Here is a 22,168-nt window from a genome sequence, read left to right as displayed (position 1 = left end):
AAGGGACGTTTTTTTGCTCGTGCATATACGTGGTTTTTTTCCCGCGAAAAGCGTTTGTGAATCTAACCGCAGAGGGAATCCGTCGGTACAAGGTAAAACGCGGGTTCTGTAAAAGGCGGTAAAATTCTCAATTACATTAACTTGATTTCGCTACGTGGGTCGTGACACGCCGGGAAGAGGAGGGTTAGTTAAGGGAACCGCTATTGGATTAGAGGTCCGACCCCCAGCGAAAAGCTTCGGTATACCTTAGCCGCCGTCGTCGCGGGCTTTGGCACCTTTGACCCTGCAGCATCGTCGCGGCAAACCGTCGGTTTACACGTCGTACAAATCCGTTACAGAATTAAGCTCCGGCGTTCTGCCAATATTTTCCCCGCTGCATGTGCGTACGTGCGACCAGCGAGGATCGTCAAAGACTGGTTTCAATTAATCCCGTAGCCGTCAATGAGTAGCAGGTGTCCGATTCCGAGTCAAAAAGAGTGGCGGAATTTACGAGGAGCGAAAACCAATCGACCCTCTTCGTCTTCTGCGGGCCTCGACGAGGGCCGGAAGACCCGTTTTGCGGAGGAAAGAGGCAACAGGGGGGCGTGTTTTGGGTAGGTACGTAAGAGGATTAACCTCTCTTAATTCGGTTTAAAGAGGATTACCGGCATGTTTCATTTCCCCGTGACCATTACTCCCTTGGTTCTGGGTTTAGCCTCGTGCGCCAAATTTGTCGCAAGAATTGCAATGGCATTCGAATATTGTCTTTGGACTCCCCTTGTCTCCTCCGCATATTCCCGCGATTATTATACCTAGGCACATATCGCAACAGAAAAATTCGTCCGCAGTAGTCGAGCCCTGGCGCCGTCCGACGGAAGCCAGTAGTGAGAGTCAGGATAGGCCTAGCCCCTCAAAATCGGGCCACCACCTCCATCGCGACCGAATAACCATTGCTTGAGATGAGGAACGAAAGAGATTCTTATCTTATTGTTAGCACGAGGAGATAATATCCCGATATATTATGCCGTGGTAGGTGGAAATCTAATTCGTCCAAGAACTTGGCAGGGTGTAAAATGCCTGTTCTTCTCACGCGCTCGACTTTATAAAGGATTCAGGAGGACCGTAATACATATTCTCTGATAACTCACATCGTTCAGAATGATCCTACAAGGATTCAGCGCATCGGTATTCGTTCTGTATTACTAGTCGTGTTTTACATAATCTGTTTATAATGTCTCGCGGAGTTTGTTGTTCATCGAATGCTCGGTCTGCGACTGTTCAAATTGTTCCTCAGTCTTTAGTCTTGTTTATTTTCAACGATTGAACGAACCTGATTACGACGAAACAAGACTCATTTTAATAATTGACAACTATGACACCGATGGTATTGCAGGTGGTTTGAAACCCCATTTTCGTGTACAGTAACGTCATCGACAGTGAAATACACGGAATCAAACATTGATCACAGCTCAAAGTCGCTAAGTTGAGGATCCAGCACGTACTGTAACACTCGGGTGACATGCAGTTCAAAGATGCCTGACCGTAAGGGCGACGGTTCAACATTACAGAACAGACTTCTAATATCCCAAGTAACGCGTGTACAGCATTGACAGGTATGATTCGACTTACGTTCCATTGTCGGCGATGGAAGGCTGCGACCAAGCCCTGGGCACCGGTTCCTCCTTAAGGGTCTGCCTCATGTCCTGAAGAGGAAAGGCTATCGGTGCCCTGGGGTGATGACGGGGCGGCGGTGGCGGCGGGGCGACGCTCGCCCCGTACAATTTCCGCCCCCAGTGACCCTCGAGTTCGACGGGACTTCCGCCGCCAGTCGTGGCTCCCGCACCGCCGCCAACGCCAAGACCGAGCCATGGTGACCCGCCAGCACCCACGATGGTGGAGCTGGGCAGGAGTCCGGACCACTCGTCGGACCGCGTGGTGATGCCGTGCGTTATCTCCTGGGGCAACAATTCGCCGCCGCTCAGCTTCTCGCCTCGACTACTGGCCTCGACCTCGACTACTGGCTACCGAAAACGGAGGAGTCGCGCTCACTGCACATTCGTCGAATAGGATATGTCTCTGCACCCAACGAACTCTGAGCACCTTGAGCTCGAACGCACTACGGTGCCCTGTTCACTCTGATCTGCATCTGTCCAATCGTCGCGACACTTTTTCCACGTGCCTCTCGGAGCGCGGAAGAAATCACAAACGTCACAATTGTATCACTTGTTATACGTCTTTCCGGCGGAAAAGTCGCACTGGCCTAAGGAGCTTCGAGTCCCGCACGCCTTGCGGTTCTCGTTCTTTTTCCTCCTGACGTCGTCGTCGTTGTTGTTGTTGTTGTTGTTTTTGGAGCCTCGGTGTCTCGCGAGAGGACGTCTCGCGTGGCCTCGTCTCGTTCTAGCCGGAGGTCCCTAGCCGCGCGTTGCTTCCAGTTACGACGCCGCTTGTCGAATGTGTCAGGGAGCCGGCGAGCGGCGTGCTCCTGACTCCCTCAGGGTTTGTCGGGAGGCCGGGGGCGGATCCGAGCGGCACCACGTCCCTCCGAGTGCTAACCGGACGCCGGGCCGTGTTGCCACCCCCGACGCTCGTTGGCTGGCCAACCGTTTCCTAGGGAATCCACCAATCCCGTTTCGACCACGTGACCGAGGAACCGCCTCGAACCGGATGGCGGGGACGGTGGCGCTCTGGTGGTAGACCAACGAGGCTGTCATTACGGCGGATGCCGTCGTACCGTTGGGGCTGGTCGTCGATGTTCATCCCTTAGATACCCCGTGCTTGACCGATATCGCGTGTCCTTTCCCGCTGACCGATGATTCAGTCAAATTTTGAAAATCATTCTCACGGTCCATGATTTGGAATCTGATTTTTCACTTCGATCACGCGTAGAAACCAATTCACGTAAAAATTGATCATCAAGGATATATTTTGTATCTGAATTTCACGGAGTGACAGGAAATAAAGTTATTGCACTGGCTGATTATTTTAACAACCTATCTCATAATTGAACCATTTTGTGTAATAATTTTCACCTCTCAAGCTCGTAAAATAATGTAAAATAAGAAAATATGTAAAGAAGCATTCCAACAAAATTGTATTCCATTGTCTCATTTTTGAATATTTCTTTAAGAACAAATTAACCGAATGTATTATACTGTAAAAGTTGAAGCATAAGATGAAATCGAATGAATAAAAGTTAATATATCCACATATTTTCCCTTGTAAAACAAAAAGTTCACTAGCTATAGCAACAAACTTTTTTTTAGATGTATTACGAACGAAGGCAATGGTGAGCTAAGTTGGCACACACGGTTTATCACCGAGGTTTCTTCTACTTTTTACTACTATAACAGATCGAGTAATTATTTCAGAACTCTGCACAGATAATTTGTAAGATACAGAATTTACGTTTTTAATAGGTCGATTATATGAACGTGCAGAACCATCTCGAGATTAGCTTTTCGAAGAATCTTAATTTCCCATGCTTAATTAGGTCGAGTAAAGAAGTGAGTACGATATATTTCCAGAACGAAAAAGCAAAATTGAGAACAGTAGAAATGCATACTAAACCTTGAGGCATAAGGTTCGAAACATTATTCAAAAAATGCATCCATGAACAGGTTCTTGTACGGAAGAAATAAGATATATTGAAGTATGACCATATGAGGTAAAGTCTTTACCGCAATCATATAAGTCATCCACAATTTACGAGAGTTATCAAACTTCAAGACGTACCAGCTACATCAGGCATCCTACGGTGTACAGGATCTAGTCTATCTAATCCGTTCTTCGAATAATTGTCCTAGATCGAAATGACCGTCTTACATCTGGAATCATCTACGTCCCGTATCGCAAGTAGACACCTCACTTTGCTAAGATCGGCTCGGAGCGGCATCTGGCCCAGTTTTTGCAAGACGCAATCAAGTACCGGGAACTGGCTGATCTCTCCCTCAGGACCAGCGGATGAATCCTCGACGTCCGCGGCCAGACGGTGACGCGGTTGCGGGTTTCTGTCGTTCTCTCTTAGCTGCGGTGGGGACCTCTCTTAATTTCTTGTCAGGTCGGTCGGGGGCAACGATAGGAACACAAGCGATCCTTCGTCGAGGCGAATTTTTTTTCGGGAAAAAAGAATTACGAGGCGAGTATCGGAGAACCTCAAGGAAGGATATCCACGTACACGTCCATAATTCGCAAACACGCGTGTCGAAGCATCGGTACCGCGCCACCCGCGACGTTATGTTGCGTTATGCATAAGACACGGGCTAAGTGATGGATCGGAGTTTTCGCGACGCCGGGGACGGCTCTGCTCTGGGACCGAACAACCCCCAACACGAGGCCGCACTCGCATTCATTACCCTGCCGCGCGAAACCGCGCCTTAAGACACCGTCGGGTCTGCCGTAGCGATATGGCGTGTCCGGCGGTGCTGGAACATCGAATTTACGAAGCCATCCCCACGAAAGTCCTTCAGGCAGGCGCGACACGCCGTTAGGTGAAATATCGGCTCATTTTATGCCGTGGGACACGTAATTGCTATGTCGAATAAAAATGCTAAGAGAGAGAGAAGAAAGCGGATCGGGGGTGGGGGAAGCGGCGGTGGAAAAGGAGCAGTGACACGGTCCATAAATCTCGAAAGAGAGAGAGAACGAGGAGCGAGTTAGTTTCTTTCGAAAAAAGTAATTATAGAATTTGTTTGAATAAATTTATGGTGGCCGACGGGGGCTGCAAGTATAGCAATCGCGAATTTAGGAGGGAAAATGAGCCGAACTGGTCCTCGTCTTCAGTGGCTCTCCCCGTGACTACTTTCCTCTGTTTTATCGCCCACTTCATCCCCCAATTCGTTCTTTTCGCGGAGGAAATCGACTGAGAACCACCCCCTTCTTTCCGGGGTGGTACGGGGGTGACAGCGAGGGTATATCAAGTGGAGATAATGCGTTCTGCTCCGGCTAATTTCGTGCTGGTATTTCGCCGTGGCACCGAGCGATTTGTATTTTCAAGAAATTCGATGATGCGACTTGATCTGCACAGCGGTTCTAAACCGAAGTGCGGATATCCTCCCATGTCCAAAACCATGAAAAGACATTTTTGGAGATGAAAATTTTCTCGGTATATAACGCGAGCGAAGACCTCGAATATGGTTTTAAAACTGCAGTGTTAAATTGCTGCAGGATTTATTGAACTGGGAATACGTCCGCGAACGTATCGTCCGTATATGGTAAGCATATGGATCGAAAATTCGAATGCGGTATCGAGGAGCCGTCGCGAGCGGCGCGTTATCATAAACCAAATTATTTTTATATCCCGGGATATCTCCGAGGGCGTGAATTAGTTACGAGATGGGGTGGACACTCGGTCTTACGCCGGACGCTCTCGAGCCTGGTGCCGTATGACTGGTACCACATATCGCGTGCCTCAGTTGGTCATCCTAATCGAATTCGCGATGCGAGGGAGATTTGCAACGGCCATCGACGGCTTATACTTCGCCATTTACACGGGTCACTACACCCATGGAAATTTCGTTTCCATATTTTTATCACGTCCGCGTTGTGGATATACCTCACACTATGATCAATTACTCCTTAACTGAATTTGTTATTCCATTAAGTAAGCCCCTTCGGAGTGACGCGAAGACGCGGATGTTGTTTGCACGGAACTCATCTACTACATAGAATACATATTTTCACAGATTATATTTAAAAAAAGACATTTTTGGTTAGTTATTCTTCCTTCACAACTCTAGCGATCCACCGTAACCAATTCGCAGCATTGTTTGGCATCGATGCGTCTCACCATGGTGTGTTATACCTGTTCTCCGGAAACGGTAGTTTGTCACAGGTACTTGTACAAAAATGGTAAACAGCAGCAGAAGCCGCAATATCGAGAGCGAAGGCCGGGCAGTAGGTAGACGGTTTAGCATTTGGCAGGACAATACAGCTGATCAGCGCATCGGTGCACAATTATAATGATAATGGGGTCCCCTTCTTTACTGAGGGGGGTGCATTATCATCCCCGGTACTACGTCTATGCGTCTGAGAGAATCGAATGGGGGGGCTCGAGTTTTTGGTAGGCGTACAGATGTGGGACGGAAGAGGCCCATTTATTAGCTCAGCCACCACGAGACACCTACCCATTGAAACCCCCTTGTCCGCATCCCTCTATGTGTCCATCGGGGTCACAACAGGTTCTCGGCCTCAACGTCATTAGGCGGTCTACTTGTTTTCTTTTTGATTTTTACCAGCTCAGTTTAGCCAACCTGTGAGCTGGGGATCCTTCGTTCATGAAAGGAAAATAACTTTCGGACTGGAATGAGAAATCGAATAACTATAGGAGCAAGGACTCGATCAGTTGGACCATGCATAATTTGTTGCCAATGTCTTGATCAGAAATGCTGATTCACAATTTTTAAACACGTTTGATTGTGTGGTTGCTTTCACTTCGATGATCTATAGTTTGCGTTTCGGGTACTCAGTCCAGGGGAAATGCTGGTAAGTACGAACTATGAGCAACATATTTTCGCGTTTACACAACGGTCGTTGTGTCGAAGGAATATAAACGTTGGTCCACAGCGAGGGGTGAAGGAAAAGAAAATAATCAATCAAGGAGCTACTCGAAAATCATATTCGGGCTAAGGTAAACAAACGTGGTCATTGAGTTACAGACCGTTATATTTTAGCGCCCGCCTTGGGACTACCGCATTGGAGAGAGAGAGGGAGAGAGTGCGTTAGTTCTCCGATGTGCGGAGAGTTCGGATAACGGTGATGGGCATGGCACGAGGGCCGTTCACCCCCTAAGCAATGCATATGTCGACCCCCTTATGCCGCGCACCATCACTGTACGAAAGGGAGACGGCGGATAGATTCACACACAAACGTATCGGGTGGTGTAGTGTTACTGCACCGTTACACGGAGCAAGTGCGGTGAAACCCTCCCGGTCCTGCCGAGTCCTTTATAGTGTGCGCGCCTGTATCTGTCCATTTTAGATTTCAAAGAATCATCCCCTCGCGTCGTGTAGAAATTGAATGGGCTGAACATCGGCAAGCTTTTTAGTCGGGCAGGTCCTCTCCGACATAGCTTCGCGATCTACACGCACCTATACTAACCATATTTTCCGTCACTGCATTAGCACAGACACAGGGTGGATATTTCGGTGAGAAATATCACGACCAGGGATAGTTTTTACTTTCAAACCATGAGGGAACTGTACGAGGTAAGTGCGTTCAGACCTCCGGTCTGACGTAGCTCGTTCGGTTTGTAGAACGAATGCTCATTCCTAGCCCAATCAGGTATTCATCCGTAAATCAGCACCTCTGCATAAACAATCGCAAGCGAAGTATTCCGTTAATCCGATGTCAAACAGCGTCAGGGTAGCTAAGCGTCCGGGCAACGTGGAATGAGCATCGCGCTGAGAGCAGGGTAAATCCAATTATTCGTCAACCGCATATGTCTCAATGTTGTCGCCTGCTGTGGTAACCGCAGTCAGCTAATCCGGACCTATATACGACCTGCAGACCAGCTACTGCCTAGCCACTGATCCGAATGATCTCTTCCATCCGAAGTTCGTTTGACATAGTTTAAGCTTATTACAATTCTATGCGATAACATGCACCGCCATGAGGTACGCACCTGTGTTTGCAGAGCTTCCTCATGCTTTCACCACATGTCATTCGAAGGCTGCATTGCAGCAATGTTGTGGCTGCCGATAGAAGAGTACTCGTCGTTTAGATGATTAGGAGACTCCAAGTTTGAGATATTTTCCCTATCCGGAAAGAGAATCCGTTGTTGTCACCGTTAGACCCACTTTCATTTCGTTACTACGACCACCGTAATGACAGTACCAATTGCACGTTCATCTATCTAAGTATTACTGAAAATTTGAAATCACCCGGCATCAGAATGGCTTGTTAAAATTAGCACACGGCATTTCCGTTGGGGTTGAAACCGTTCGCAGTGGTACAAATCGGAATCTCCCCAAATGACACTTTAGTCCTTAGTAATTTGCGTTAGTTAATTGCAAACAGGTCGTTACAGCGACATTTTCGGGTGTAGAAAGACTTTTCGTAGTCTTTGGGCTTCAACTTTCGCCTCGAGACAGGTATACTCCTATCCCTATACCTATAGATGAAGCAGCGAGAGGAGATCGGCTCCATTTTTAAATGGGGCCGCGTCGCAGCCATAAGGCGGCAATGTTACAGGCCGTTGGGCAGCATCAAGAGAGGTTCCATGAATCACTGCGAAGAACGAGGAACGGATAGAGAGGGCGTGAGGCGGTTAGGGGGAATAGATGGGTGGGAAGGAAAAAAATATACAACGCGGAAAAAAGTAAATGAAAAACGTAGGATCTAAAAAACAAAGAAAACCGGTCTGGCACGCGCGCTGCTTCTCTTCCTCCTCGCTTGGCGCTTATTATAATAGATACTTTATTATCCCCACTGCCATATGATGCTCCTGGTAAGAGTCCAGAGTGAATACGCCTTCCTCTTTATGAGATGCAGGCGGGAATGAGGTGATTCGCTTTGATTTTTCATATCCTCAACAATTTAGTGCAACGATTCTTGTTTTTAAGACATTTTACCTATCATACGTATACTAACGACGTTTGAAGCCTTGTCAATCATTGAACCAACTTTGATTCGTATAGAATTTTTACAACCGACATCCAACTCTGTATACTGAGTCAGAGCTTTTGAATCAGATGATTAAAATTTTACGTCTCAACACAGCGCCAATGGGATAAGGAGATGAATTAGTTCATGATGGGTATAACCCATCTGATGATAAAGGAGGCCCAGCTGATTATTATGAAAAATTGAAGGAGTTTTAGCTACCTACTATACAGAGCGTTATCAGTTATCTGGAATGGCGGCGTGTCCGCGATCCACGGAGTTTAATAAAAGTTCAAAACTCAACTCCAACGATAAAAAAGTATTCTCGAGGCAAAGCATTCCCGAGTGCATGGATGGATTAGGATCTAAGAAGGGTAGCTAACGGTTACCACGAGTTCGTTCTATACGTGTGTATCATTTGGGCCAGGGTCTATAATGATATACAAAAGCGCCCGGTTAACCGGGTGGAGGTTGCAGAGGGTACGGACGAAGGGCAGGCTAGATTTATGCGAATTTAACACATCAAACCGGATACTTGTCCCCTTGGCTTCTTTTCTGCCGTCTAATCGACAGCGCGTGGCATTCTGGGTCACGCTTGTTGACTGCTAACACTGGCAGCGGCAATCCCGCAGGTTTGAGACTGGAAGAGAAGGGGTGTGCTCACTCGGAAAGGTAGCTGCTCAATTCGGTCTAATCACAGCGGGAACGGGGTGGAGGAACGGAAGGAAAAAAGCTACGGAATCTCGTTTCATTCACCCGCTCGGTAGCGGATATACACCCATCAGTTCCCCGCATCTTCCGGAAGTCGTATTAGCTCACCGAGCGCGAAAGGCGTGGGTTTCCTAAAATAAGCAACATTTTCCCCAGCTGTGTGCGTGCTGGTGAACCGATGCGTGTGCCGACTATACAGCTCTCCAGGGTGCCCTACCCTGGTGGTCGGGCTTCTTCCACCTCTCCTTGCCACCCTCGTCTTTCCTCTCTCTCTGCCACCCGATTTTTCTACCCCGCCCACTACCTCGCTCCGACCTCCTCTCTTCACCTCTTCGCGAGCTTCAATGCCCTCTAACCTGCAGCTCCAGGACCGTTACCATTCACCAGAAAAGCTATTCCCATAGGCAGAAGGGCACTATCATCCAAGGATTATTCTACAGAGTCTAAGGTTCTAGTCACGATTCCGTCAGATTCCAATCAGACGACGCTTATGAATATTTGGCTGTCACAAGCAGAAGTACGCTTTCAAATTATGTCGTGGAAATCATTGCGGCAGTTATGAGAATGATTAGATTGGCTGTTTGCTTCAACGTTCACGAATCGTTCACGACCGGATTTTCGTAATGGAGACAAATGATGATGAAATGGAAGATGATCGTGATGACAAACATGTCGCAATTTCAGTTGAAACGAATCTCGGCCACGTGTCGCCGACGACGCGTATATCTATGACAAATCCGCATTGTGTCTTGTGCAAAGATTATTTGCTGGTATGTGCGATGGATTGATGGGATTTGGGAAAGGTGGGTGCAGATAGGTAACCACGGCAACCGGTGACTTAAACCGATTAACGAGTCGGTGGCTAATAGCCTGAGAAAGTATCCTTGGCGGATTGGCGTGCGTGTGCCGTCTAAATTAGGCGTGGGTTTCTCGATATCTTTTGTGGTTTACCGGGCGGCTGAATACTTGTCTGTAACGAAGAACGATACTTATACCTTCTCGAAGTATCTACGCAACTTCGTGCACCTTAATCGCGTCATTCGTTACTCTCTTCGCCGGGAATCGCCTCCTTCGCTTTGCGCAGACAGGACGATTAGCCGAACACGGTAATTTTTCTTCGACTTCTGAGCACTCTGGTGGATACGGGCTCGACCGAAGGACCAAGGATCGCCAGGACGAGGACGAAGAAAGGTGTCGAGGGGCCGTCCGCCGTTGGATCGCGACCGGCTCCCTGGGGGCCGTGCGGCCATCTTGAACGCCTGCGACACACTCTGGTCCTGCACGCTTCTCCTTCAAGCCCATTTACATAACTTACCTGCCGATGATGACGTCACGCTTTTCATACCGAGGAAGAGAGCTCGGACGGTTCGCAGGATTCAGCGATCGATTTGCCGTCGGACTCCGGGTCCGCTTTCGCTCTCGGAGTTTTTTCTTCTTCGCGATTTAATCCACCGGTTGCAATTACAGTTCCTTCGCGGTAAAAGAATAACAATAAAGCCTCGGGCGTTGGGCTTCTTGATGCTGCCGGTAATTTCGTCGCGCCGTAAAGGTTACCGTTTATTGCCGGCCACGCTGCAGTCGGTATATATAGGTAAAGCCGTAATGCGAACTCCTGGAAAAAGGCGGTTCGCAGGTTACGTGTAAGTGAGCGCTAGGGCGAATGAGGATGCGCGATTTTTAGCCGATATTTGTAGTCGCCCGGTAATTTCGTCCCCGGGTCAGCCGCCCCTGTACCACTCGGTGTGTGTTTCTCACATTAGTATGTTTGTTCAGGACGACTGCATCCATGCTCCCCCGCAATATCCTCTGTTTGCCGGCCACAGTAATTCGAACGATCTAATTCTTGCCCACTGATCTATTGTCCGACGGACCTTAACGCCCGGCACGTGGGTCGAAATTTTCATCAATTCTTGCAGGGTTTGGGATTGGTACTATTTTCACGTGTCGGAAAGCTGTGCTGTGCGAAGAAAAAATTAAAAAGCGTAATTTCCGTTTCGTTATTGAGTACGTTCAATTACGAATAAATATGCGCATGGGGTATTTTCGCGTTCTCGCGTTTTGGGGATACAGCGAACGATGCAGCGTTGCGTCGCGTCGGGTCTGCATCCAGCAATTTACGCAATTATTGGATATTACAGCCCTGGGCAGCTTGCAGCTCTGCTAATAAACGCATAATCTGGTAATACCATTGATTTTCAATTTGTTATTTACCCCGTTTCAAGGGTTCTCAATTTTATCGCCAATCGTAGGCTAAAATTTTCCGACCCATTTGATGCAGGTATTCTAAGGCTCAGACTTGGCTGAAAAACCAACAACGATGCACGGAAAATTTTGCGGGGTGGCGTTGCCATTACCATTTTTTCAATCACCAAAGAAACTTGCAATTTATTCCCCGCAGTATCGAATCTAAGACGCCACAGGCTTCTCCAATTGTTTGAAAATCGGAATGACAACCGCAGAATAATCATGCGACGATAAAATCGTAACGACCACCAGTGAGAATCACGCGAGGAATGTAAACGACTGTTTACTAATTACACAACAAAATGCTACATAATACCGCATGTCTCTGCGGGTATATAATATGCAGCAGAGCGGGCGACCCCTGCGCCATATAGTACGAATCGCGGGGTGCAACGAACACAATCCATGCGCACGTTATGCGTCCATTAATTATCACAATTACCGAGGACGTTGTTATTCCGTTATTTAATAACTCGTTTTCCGAATCGATCGCAAAATTTCTCATCCATGAACATATCGTTCAGATTATCTCGAGAGTCTGTGACGTAAACAGGTTCGGCGAGGAGAAATCACAGCGAGCCAAGATATCAAAACGTCCATTCAAAGGAATTCGAATTCAAACAGTGGCGTGACTACGCGGCAGGATCAAAGTCCGCGTGGTATGAAGGATCGGTTCCTGAAGTGGCGTAATCTGGGCACGACGCCATGATAATAAACAGAGATAGGTAATTGGCCGACTGTTGTGGAGGATCACTCGGTTAGCCAGGAGCAAACAACGGGGTGTTCAGGCTGGCAGGTATGGTCAGGTATTTGTAGCTTGTTACGAAATGCAGATGTGTACAGTAGGTACGGATGACTATGCAAAGCGAATGTATCATATCACACTGGCCCCAAGGGCTGCATTACAAGCCCGATCATACTCTGTTTCCAACCCCGTATTAATACGACGGGAAAAATATCCTCCTCTATCGTCCGACCGACTGCCGAACTAAACTGCCCCGTTAATTCCATTTGTGTAAACGCATTCCACCCCGTGTTTCACCTGTGTCTGACTACCTGCACACCTCGACATGTCAATGGACCCTCACCTCGTGACGTCACGGAATATTATGGGTATTGTTCAAATACAGCCTCACGTATTTCACGAATGGTTAAATCTCTATGCTCTGTTTGAGTTGAAAGAACAATTCGCATTCGAAGCTACCGACGATATTCTATACTCGATGAAGTCTAATTTTTTGTTAATAAAAATAACGCCATTTTGAATACAGCTTTTGTCTTTGCCCGTCGTCTCACACTCGAGTACAGGCAGAAAGACCTTGGGAATAAGTTCTATCGGCAGCTAATTTCACACGAAATCCATTCTCGTCGACAATTAGTCGACCTTGGAATCTCCAGTGTTCGTCCAACCGAGTGCAGAATAATCTGAGAGCACCCCTCGCAGTGCCAGACAGATGGGCCAGGGTCGTCATATTCTGACGCAAATCCCCGGTAAGTCGTCTCAGATTTCGCGGGGTACCGCAGCGGTAGCTGCACGAAACAACTTGCTGCAGGAATGATTCATATCTGGCGAATTATGATCCTGACGGAGATTGACAGGACTCGACCTCGCGGATGTGTTGCATACACGCAATCAGACGTTCACACACACACACTCAAAAATTTCCCTCACTCTCAGAGCGTCGAAGTGCGCCAGCATGTGGCCCCAGGAGGTGGACGACCCTGCAAGGAACATCTGTACACCTCGGCTTGGGCTTCGCTCACATTCGCGCAAAGAACGCTCGTCGCCTGACGCAGGTTCGATTTCTGCGACGGCAACCCCATCGGGGAAGAACCCTTTTCGACTACGGTAATTCATAGCCGGGTGACATCTCGTTGCGTCGTAACAAGTACCATTGTTCCGTGCATTGTTAGCAGCTCGCTCTGCAGTTTCGACGACTCGAATCTCGACTCCGAGTTAACAAGGCTCGCTGCACCTGGCCAGAAAAATCACCCAACAATTTTTGGCCTCGATGAACACGGTCTAGTTGTTTGAAAACAACTACCCCCGACCCCTTTCACTGTACCGCCTTCTGACCCAATGAACATCGCTGATTGACTGCTGCTTCTTGGCCTGCCTGATCATGCGGAGCCTAAAAGCGGTTGCGGGATCTGGTGCGAGTTGACTTTGGCTGGCATTAAAAAACACGGATTTGTCACGTTTTGATTACTTCGTTCGGAAACGGTGTATTTTTCAGAGCAGTGATGAAACATTCTTACATTCAGTTTGGTTTATCGATATACATATAATTAGGAGTTCCCGATGGTTGTGTACTCGGTTTTTTCTATCAACAAAATAATGGGAGTCTTGAATTTTCGTATCAAAAAAGAATTCCGTTTACGTGTTCAAATTTTCTTTCTAAAACGTACACGTTGTTGTAAAAAAATACGAATCGATGTTTTAACCGCAGAAGGAATGAGCTTCCTTTGTTGAACATTTTGGGTACTTAATGTATTCAATTGAAGTCAGCAGCCAGCAATTAAGTCACTCTGCTGACGCACGGTAATTTTTTAATTTTCATACTGATGCAGATCTGTTCTCTTCTCAGAAGTTACGCACATACCTGTCATCTAGATTCTCAACAAGGTCATAAAACAAGGCGAAACAGACTGCGGGCTGACGAAGTATCGGATGTACTCATCTTCTCTACGGCTCTTCGAACGCGTACCTTGTTCAACCCTGTGTAGGAAGGTAGGGTAACACATGGCAGTCGGTTACGGTGGATGGGCGCCACCCCATGTTTGGATTATAGAGTGGATCGACGATGTGCCAGTGTCTATAAACAGGACGAATACAGGGAGCGAGAGAAGAAAAGTCTGCAAGTCTGGTGGTGTCGCGACCGCTATGACAGATTGAGAGGCCACGGGGCTTTGGTGATCAGCGAGGCGTCGCGACTACTGCCCAACAGCACAAAGGCACCAACCCCTACGAGTCTGCACGGCTCGGTACCGACAGACCATATCACCTATCGAGTATTTTAGCGATACTCGCAGACGATTCGTGGGGTGAATACGAAGTCCCGATATTTTGGCATCGATGACTGCTTGGGCCTCATCGTTTACCTAACGTGCTCATTGCGCGTTGAGGTACGAGTAGCAGAGTAGTAAAGAGAGAGAGAGAGAGAGAGAGAGAGAAAGAGGCTAAAGGAAGCGTAGAAGCTATCGAAGAACTCGATCGGGGGGCGCAAGTCGTTCCGCGGTATTCCCGCAGTTTTACTTGCCACATAACCAGACATAACTGGGCATAACAACGCCTCGGGACCGTAAGGCGATACGATGACACCGATGGTGCGCTGGCCTGCCCGTTACGGTACAGATATAGCGAATGCGGGTTCCCTGGATATGGATACGAAACGACAATACAGTCGGAGCAAACGTGCGGTTAGAGACACCTAACTGCGTTGTCTTATTGAAAACATCGCGTCTGCTTACTCTCAACGACCTTACACGGTTTATCTCTGAACGAAATTACCCCCTCGAACGATCGCCGAGTTCCCAATCCTTTGTTCTTTCGTAACGGTGTAACCAACCCCAGTCTTGAATGGTTGGTGAATTTTCGTTATAATCTTTGGTTCGCAAAGAAGCAGAAACAACGCGAAGGTGAAGGATGCACGGTAGACTAACGGACGGCGGATCAAAGCGCGGTGGTAATCCAATTTTAAACGTAATCCTCCGAACAATGCTTATACACTGCAAACCTATAAACCTAAATCAAACCACTCGTTTCAATTGCAAACAGATGTGGCTGGGCTATCGCAAACCCCTCTTGGCTATCACTCAAATCCACTCAATAGAGATATACACCCTGGACCTATACACCGCTGCAGTTGCACTGCACCTACACCGCACATCCCGCCGCTGCATTATAAAGCAGAACGTGATACTCCGCTATCGCTATCGCTTCCAGCTAGCGGGGAGCGAGCGACAGATTTTAGAGACCGCAGAGAACCCCGGGATGGGGCAAGTGCGGTAGCTACTCCTTTGTCCGCCCATCCCGGCACTATCTCCCTGTCTCCTTCAAAGAGCAACGAGCCGTGAAGACCCCGTCATATGTGCGGCGTCTCGCAATATGTGAGTATACGCGACGGGCAAGTCAGAGGCACCTTCTTCTGGTCGCAACTGGGTGGATGGTTTCAGAGTACCGATTGCGTTAAAGTAGCAGGGCTCTGACTTTGACTAACGTTGGGAGCGAAGTGCCGTCATCTTTTCCGGCAAATTTCGTCGTCAAAGAATTCACCCACAAGTTTTACGAGGAGTTGAAACGCTAAAAGTGGGAGGTGAAGATGTGACCGAGACAGGCACCATAAATCAGGTAACGGTGTTTACTCAAAACCGAACCTCAGCCCGAGAATGAATTGGCAGAAAGTCTGGTAACAAGCAAATAATACCACGTTGTACGGACAATGAAAATACATCATCCCTGCTAATGCTTTCACGGTCAGGGTTCCAGGTTTACAGAATATTCGATCATCTTCCGTGTAGGCAGAACCGTTCGGACCGATGATACTGGGAGTCATTCGTTTCGGGATACAACCGGAACGAGGACGACAAATGCGATTAGCCTCTTGCAAAGAGCAAGACTGAACGTTGAGAATAAACGCCCACCGTTCTAGAGCTCAAGGGTTTGATTTTTGCAACTCAGGACGAAGAGTTCAAGGCTCGAGCCTTTAGCACGGGAGCGTGAAAAGTAAGAGCATTTATATTTTTCTTCGGGTCTGGTAAATAAATCCTGGATTTCCTGAGAGTGTAACGAAACGGTATAGGTATCCGAACAATTAGCCTGGCGGTGCTTAAAGAGTTTTCCCCCGCGGTCCCAGAGGTCTCCTCGATGTTTATACGGTTCCTCGGATGGGAGAGAGAGTCAAAGTTTGACTTGATGCGTACGGAGGGCAGCGCGCGGAATGACGCAAGACTTAGGAGGCAGCTGGGAGACATCAAGCATATTGTCACGCCGGCATTAATCGGGGGAGGGGTGGGCTGGTTCCGGTATAACCGTCTTCAGAAAGCGTCGTCCGGGTCTCGGAGTGTCTCAGGGTTCGTAGCTTCGGCCCGAAACCGGGGGCGGCTGGATGGGAGGGCGAAAGTCACTGCACAGCCCCTGAGGGGGCCACTAGACGGCTTCGTGCTGCTCCTGCGAACTCCTGTTGCCGACTCGGCTGAAAACTATACAACACGTCCCACCCCCTCCTTCGAGCTCTCCATTTTCCGACCTTCGTTTACACCCCAAGACGTTATTACAAGATCGCCGAGTCGAGCAGTTGACACAGTTTCGCGGAGAAGAAAAATTAAACTCAAATCCATCCAGGCGGAGCGAAGGAGCTGGAATCCTGATTACAACCACCGTGCATCGAGTTCAGGAAACTCGGGCTAATCCCGTCTGCTAGTCAGACTCGAAACTTTATCAATTTCCTTATCAAAGACCAGGCGGGACTGCAAACTTCTCAAGCTGAGTATCGCGTATCAAGTTTCAGGATGTGTTCTGTTCTGTGGTCGAGGATTGTTCACTGGTATAAGGAGTCCGGTTTGCTATATCCCGAGGGTGCAGTGGCTGGCCTGCAGGGGCTTTCCAGAGCTCGACGGAGTTCGTCTAGCCGGCGTTTATTTCCTTATATATGCGCACCGAGGATTGATAGCGTCGGAAAAACCGGAGCGGAAAATGCTCGGGAGCCAGCGCAACGAACAACGTGCGTAATAAATCGAAGGGTCTTTGGATTCGACAAAAATCCATCTTGGATACAGGTACTTGATTACGAGCTTACTGTCGGTGACGCTACGACCTTACCATATCGTGACGTCGGTGGACATGACGACCTTAAACCCATTCACCGCGTCCATAAAAATGCGGGCTGCATCTTTCATACACTGGCGGTTATAACGACGTACCTCACGCCCTCGGAAAATTGCTAAATTAGGGACTGCGTCTTTCGCCGTTCGCCGCTGTCCGTACGGCGAGCTTTTATACACCGTTGTCTCGATAGGAATTTTTCCCCATTTTCGAAACAACGAACGCGGGCTCGTAATAAAACGAACCGCACGTAACGACCAACTGCGGCTACGAGACACTCCGATCCCGTCACCGAGTCGGGCTATATTCTGATTATATCACCGGTCATAATTATGAATTATACAGGTAAGGTCTGTCAAGGGACCAACGGCGCCTGCAGGCGACCAGAGGTGAGAAGCCGTGGGGTGAACGAGGAGCAAAAGTGACTGCGAGGAAAGCACAAGCGGCGTGGAATACTTTTTACCCTCTCATTCTTCCCCCCTCAGAGCGTCGAGACTTGAAATTAGCGAAAACTCTGATCGTGCTTTGAACATAAGCGTTTCGTTTTACTTTTATCGTATTTCTGGAGGAAGGAAGTAACTGTGAAAAATTATCCGAACTACTGAGAAAAGTCAAGTTGTCGCGCAGCGATGTCGGATTTTCATAACCATGCGTAAAACACTCCACTTGATCCGGATTCAGCATAAGCGGTGCGTTACGTCGTTACAATTTTATGAGCCAACTGTCGCGCCGCAGGCAGGGAGGCGGTGCAGTTTCTGTTTATAGGCGTGAAACAATTTGCAGCATAGAAAATCACCCGTCGCATATGTAATAATATCGTGCCGGGTAAAAGCATCGCTAACCATTGGGCGTCACGGAGTGACGTAGCGAATGTTCGCTACACGCTGCAGCTAGCACTCGTTAGCCGGTATTCAACGGTCGTCCCAACTTCATTCGACGCTTTTCTACTTATATGATCGTCTATTCAAGTGGGAGAGCAAATAATATGCAACGTTTCGATTGCGGATGGTAAACGGGCGCAACGCACTTTAGGTAATGGAAAAACGAAACGCTGCGAGACCTCGAATCGGCGTCGAAAGAACTTGCGTTACATGTATAGTTTTCAGAGAAAAGCTGACCGAGAAAGCTCAAGTTATCCGCTGCGAATCGGGGCTAAATAGCATAGATCGGAAGAATTCAGTTCCACCATTTCGCAGACCGTAAACGCTCGGCTGTAGCGTAACGCATAAGCGTATTCATCGAGCCGTAATGTATCGTTGACTTAGCTGCGGGGGGTTGATACTCGGATCTCGACGGGTGCCAATTTGTAAGAGGACCGAAGGACCGCACACTGCGCAGTCCGCCCGAGGCGCAATATGCTCGAGCCAATTGATTAAAAACAGTAGGCCTGCATGTAAGACGCGCCCCATAAGCGGGACGGTGAGTGTCATGTAGCCAAATTGAAAAATGACGTAGTCGCCGTTTTTCACCCCTAGAAAAAGTCGTTCGAGACGAGAAAGATTAAATAAATAAATTCGAGTTTCGTTTCACCGATGGACATGCTATTTTCGTCGATAAGGAGAAGCATTAACCTGCGGACGAAAACACGTATACTCAAAAAATTGCAAACTCGGGGGGGATATAATCAAGACAAAGTCTCGGGCAAGGTTGATTCAATTTGATTCTTGTGATCGAAACAATTGCGAGGTGAATTTTTATATCCCAGAAAGGAATACCGGCTACCCGTTCTCTAACATCCTGTATCGTTCTGAGAGAGGGAGTCGACTCGAGGCCCCTGGCCTAAAATATCAATGAGGGGGGCGCGACTATCAATTATTAACACTTCCATCTGTTGGTGTATCTTGAGCGCTGCGCCCCGAGCCCCCGAAACCCTCCTGTCTCTTCCCCCTTTCCCCGATCCCCGGGCTGGACCGCTTCCTGCACAATGCTCCACTACATCATATTATCCGCTGCAATGGACCGTATGGCAAGTGCACATTGTGCATTTTTCCTCCATCGAAAAGCTCGGCTGAAAACGAGCTCGATTGTCACCGTGCGAAGGCTGGAGGATGCGGGGATGATTTGTTGCCGGCATACACGTATCGCTCCGTGTAATGCGCAAGCCGGGCTAGAATAGGTCAGAGAATTCGATAAAATTTCCAATTTCAATACCGATCGGTCGTCAAATTCTCAATTCCGCCGACAACAGGGTCCCGCAAATTTAACGAAGGAGGAATATAAATCATCACCGCAAACTTTCGACTCGTTCTCATTTGCGGGTTTCTCCTCATCACCGGCAGCCCGCAAACTAGCAAACACTACTTTACGCTTTATGTTCACGGATGGTGCTGGTTTAGCTTACACAAGATCCGGGGGCCCCGGTACCTGCCGTTACTTAGCGGCAATACACGCCGGTAAGACAGTCGGCATAAAGCCAACCACGACGGTACTTCCTCGCGCTGATATCCCAGAAGTTTGCGGGTCTCCGCATCGTCAGGTCGGAAGTTTTGACCCTGCCCGTCCCCTTACTCAACTTAGCATTCGACCATCTCTGTGACCATCATCCCCTGCCCAGGATCGTCCTTAGCATCGGTTTTACCCGGTCGCCTTCTGCCTAACTACGCATTCAGCATGCCAGGAAATGAATCAGGATTCGACTAATTTCTGAAACTATTTTCTATTGTTAGTGTTAAGGGAACGGATGTTTCAACGCTAATAGAATACTGTGATATCGTAAAAAAATCTACAGAATCCGACATCGTGGTTTATGAGAAAAATCTCACCTTACGGTACCCAAGTTTCCCAAAGATAGATAATATTCGACGAATCGACAAGTGTTGAAAAAAATTTAACGACTGTTCAGCGATTGAAGTGGAACGATGCCTGAAAAATTTCAACCCTTTAAGACGTCACTGGCTGAGCGAGACGCGTAGCGTTGACCGTTGTCGCGTAAGGGAGAACGAGGGGTGTGTTTGGGGTGTGAAAAGGGAGTCCGGTACGTGGGTACGTCGGGCGCAGGACATAATGGACACATTAGTGCTTGGCCTCCAGTTTAATTAGTTTACATTACGGCGGCATCGTCACCACCGCAAAAGGGATGCGGAGGCTTCGCCAAGCCTCCCAAACTGCACGGACTCGGAGGCAGCTAGCCAGCCACGAGGCTTCGAGCTGGTTGATTAATCGGGAAAGTTTGATGCGAGGTGACGCTGGCACTAATCACACCTCGTTACGAAATTAATAGCGAGCGCCAACCTTTGCTATTCACGTTTCTACACCGCGCAAGGCTACGTTATAAATCCGATTTATAAGTGCTCGTTTTTTCTTTAGATTGCAATTTGTACAGGCGAATATCGGTTGAAAGTCAAAAGAAATCATGACAATGATGGGGAATAGAAATTTGCGTATACTCAGTTAGGGTTTTCGAAAAATATCCTGCGCCGTTTCGTGATGGATATAAACAATCCAGAAACTTTTTCAAATGATCTTCCTCAAAGCAATAATCAGTAATGTTGTAATTGTTACGATGACTTCGATAATTCGTTGTAACGAATACTCAGATATCAATTTTTCAAATTGGTCGCCTTAAAATGGTAAAAACAAAAAATGGTATATTTGTCCGACTTCACTCTGCGATGACGCATTTTATCCGAAAGACTATTTACTACAACCTCACTATACGTAAAAGGCTTTTTTGCGACTGTGGTGTCGTTGAATATATTTAAATCTTCAATTGATAGTGCCGACGTTAGTTTCATCATCCGATTACGATTTAAAATTAAAAATAAACACCTAAACTCTGGTTTTCAACATAAATTGGTATTTTCTTATGATTCACTTTTAGAAAAAAATCATCCTAGCTATCACCAATACACGATAAATAGTAAAAATTATGAAAATATATTTCTGTATAAGAAAACTGTTCGTAAAATATGCCATCGCACTTAAAGTATCACGTGGACGATACAGCGAGTATCAGTTCGCGGGTTAAATCGTATAACCGGGTTGCGTCGCATAATAATCCAGACATTATTTCATTTAATTATAAATTCCATTAAAATGAATGCCAGTTTGAGAAACAAACAGCACTATATCTGCATTAAACATAGAGGGCAACATGTCTTAATCAGGTTAATATAAATATGAAATATGCAGTGTTGTAGCATGGCTCTCGACTCAGCCGCGTACGTCTGCAGTATTATACTCACGTAATACACACGAGAGAGGGGGCATGTTATGTGTAAAGTGTGAGGGGCCGCGTCCGCAGGACATACGTGGCTGAAGGTAGAGCCGGGAACGTGTGACGCCTTATACGACTCCTGGGGGGCGCCTTTGTATTAACCCTTGCATATTAACCGCGTGATAACCGCGCCTCTCCCGTATTAAACTCGTTCGCGCCTGTGCCTCGTGGCCGCGAACCGTGTTCCAGAAGGTTTCGGACCTGACGAGAGACTTTCGCGCTTTCCGCGGGTATCTTACAGGGGCGTTTACGACCCGGCCGCATGTAAGGACGAACAATGATAACCTGGAGGATTTTCGGCCGCGTCGTGAGGCGCGAGTTGGCCAAAGTCCAGCGGGACCTGCGGCCGTCCAGAGTCTGGAATTAATAGGATTGCCCGGCCAATCAAAGTCCGCGCGAAACTGAGACGCCGGCGTGGTTAACCTTAGGTAATAGGACCGAGTTCCTCCGGGGTATAGCTGCAGGATTTCGTGCCCCAGGGAGGCATGGGAATTGCGTAGGGTGCGCCGCGTTATCTTACCCGTCCATCGTTTGTTCTTTTAAATTTCATTCCATTCTCTTTGTTGTTCCGGGTTTTAATACCGGCGTTGTTTATT

At 47.9% G+C, this 22,168-nt stretch overlaps 1 protein-coding gene across 2 annotated transcripts in view; it reads right to left on the bottom strand.

Annotated features, from left to right (window-relative positions):
* LOC107217870 (transcription factor collier) overlaps positions 1-2,411 on the bottom strand; it is a 66,668-nt gene extending 64,257 nt beyond the window's left edge. The window contains exon 1 of one of the 2 annotated variants that reach the window (XM_046743174.1): positions 1,609-2,411. In XM_046743174.1, the coding sequence (XP_046599130.1) occupies positions 1,609-1,679 (71 nt within the window). In that variant the 5' untranslated portion in view covers positions 1,680-2,411. The remainder of the gene's footprint in view (positions 1-1,608) is intronic. The other variant, XM_046743175.1, reaches the window with a different exon arrangement.
* Between the last annotated feature and the right edge of the window lie 19,757 nt (positions 2,412-22,168).

This window comes from Neodiprion lecontei, chromosome 6 (assembly GCF_021901455.1).
Source record: "Neodiprion lecontei isolate iyNeoLeco1 chromosome 6, iyNeoLeco1.1, whole genome shotgun sequence".
In the NCBI taxonomy this organism is placed as follows: domain Eukaryota; kingdom Metazoa; phylum Arthropoda; class Insecta; order Hymenoptera; family Diprionidae; genus Neodiprion; species Neodiprion lecontei.
This window is presented reverse-complemented; position numbering and strand designations above follow the sequence as displayed.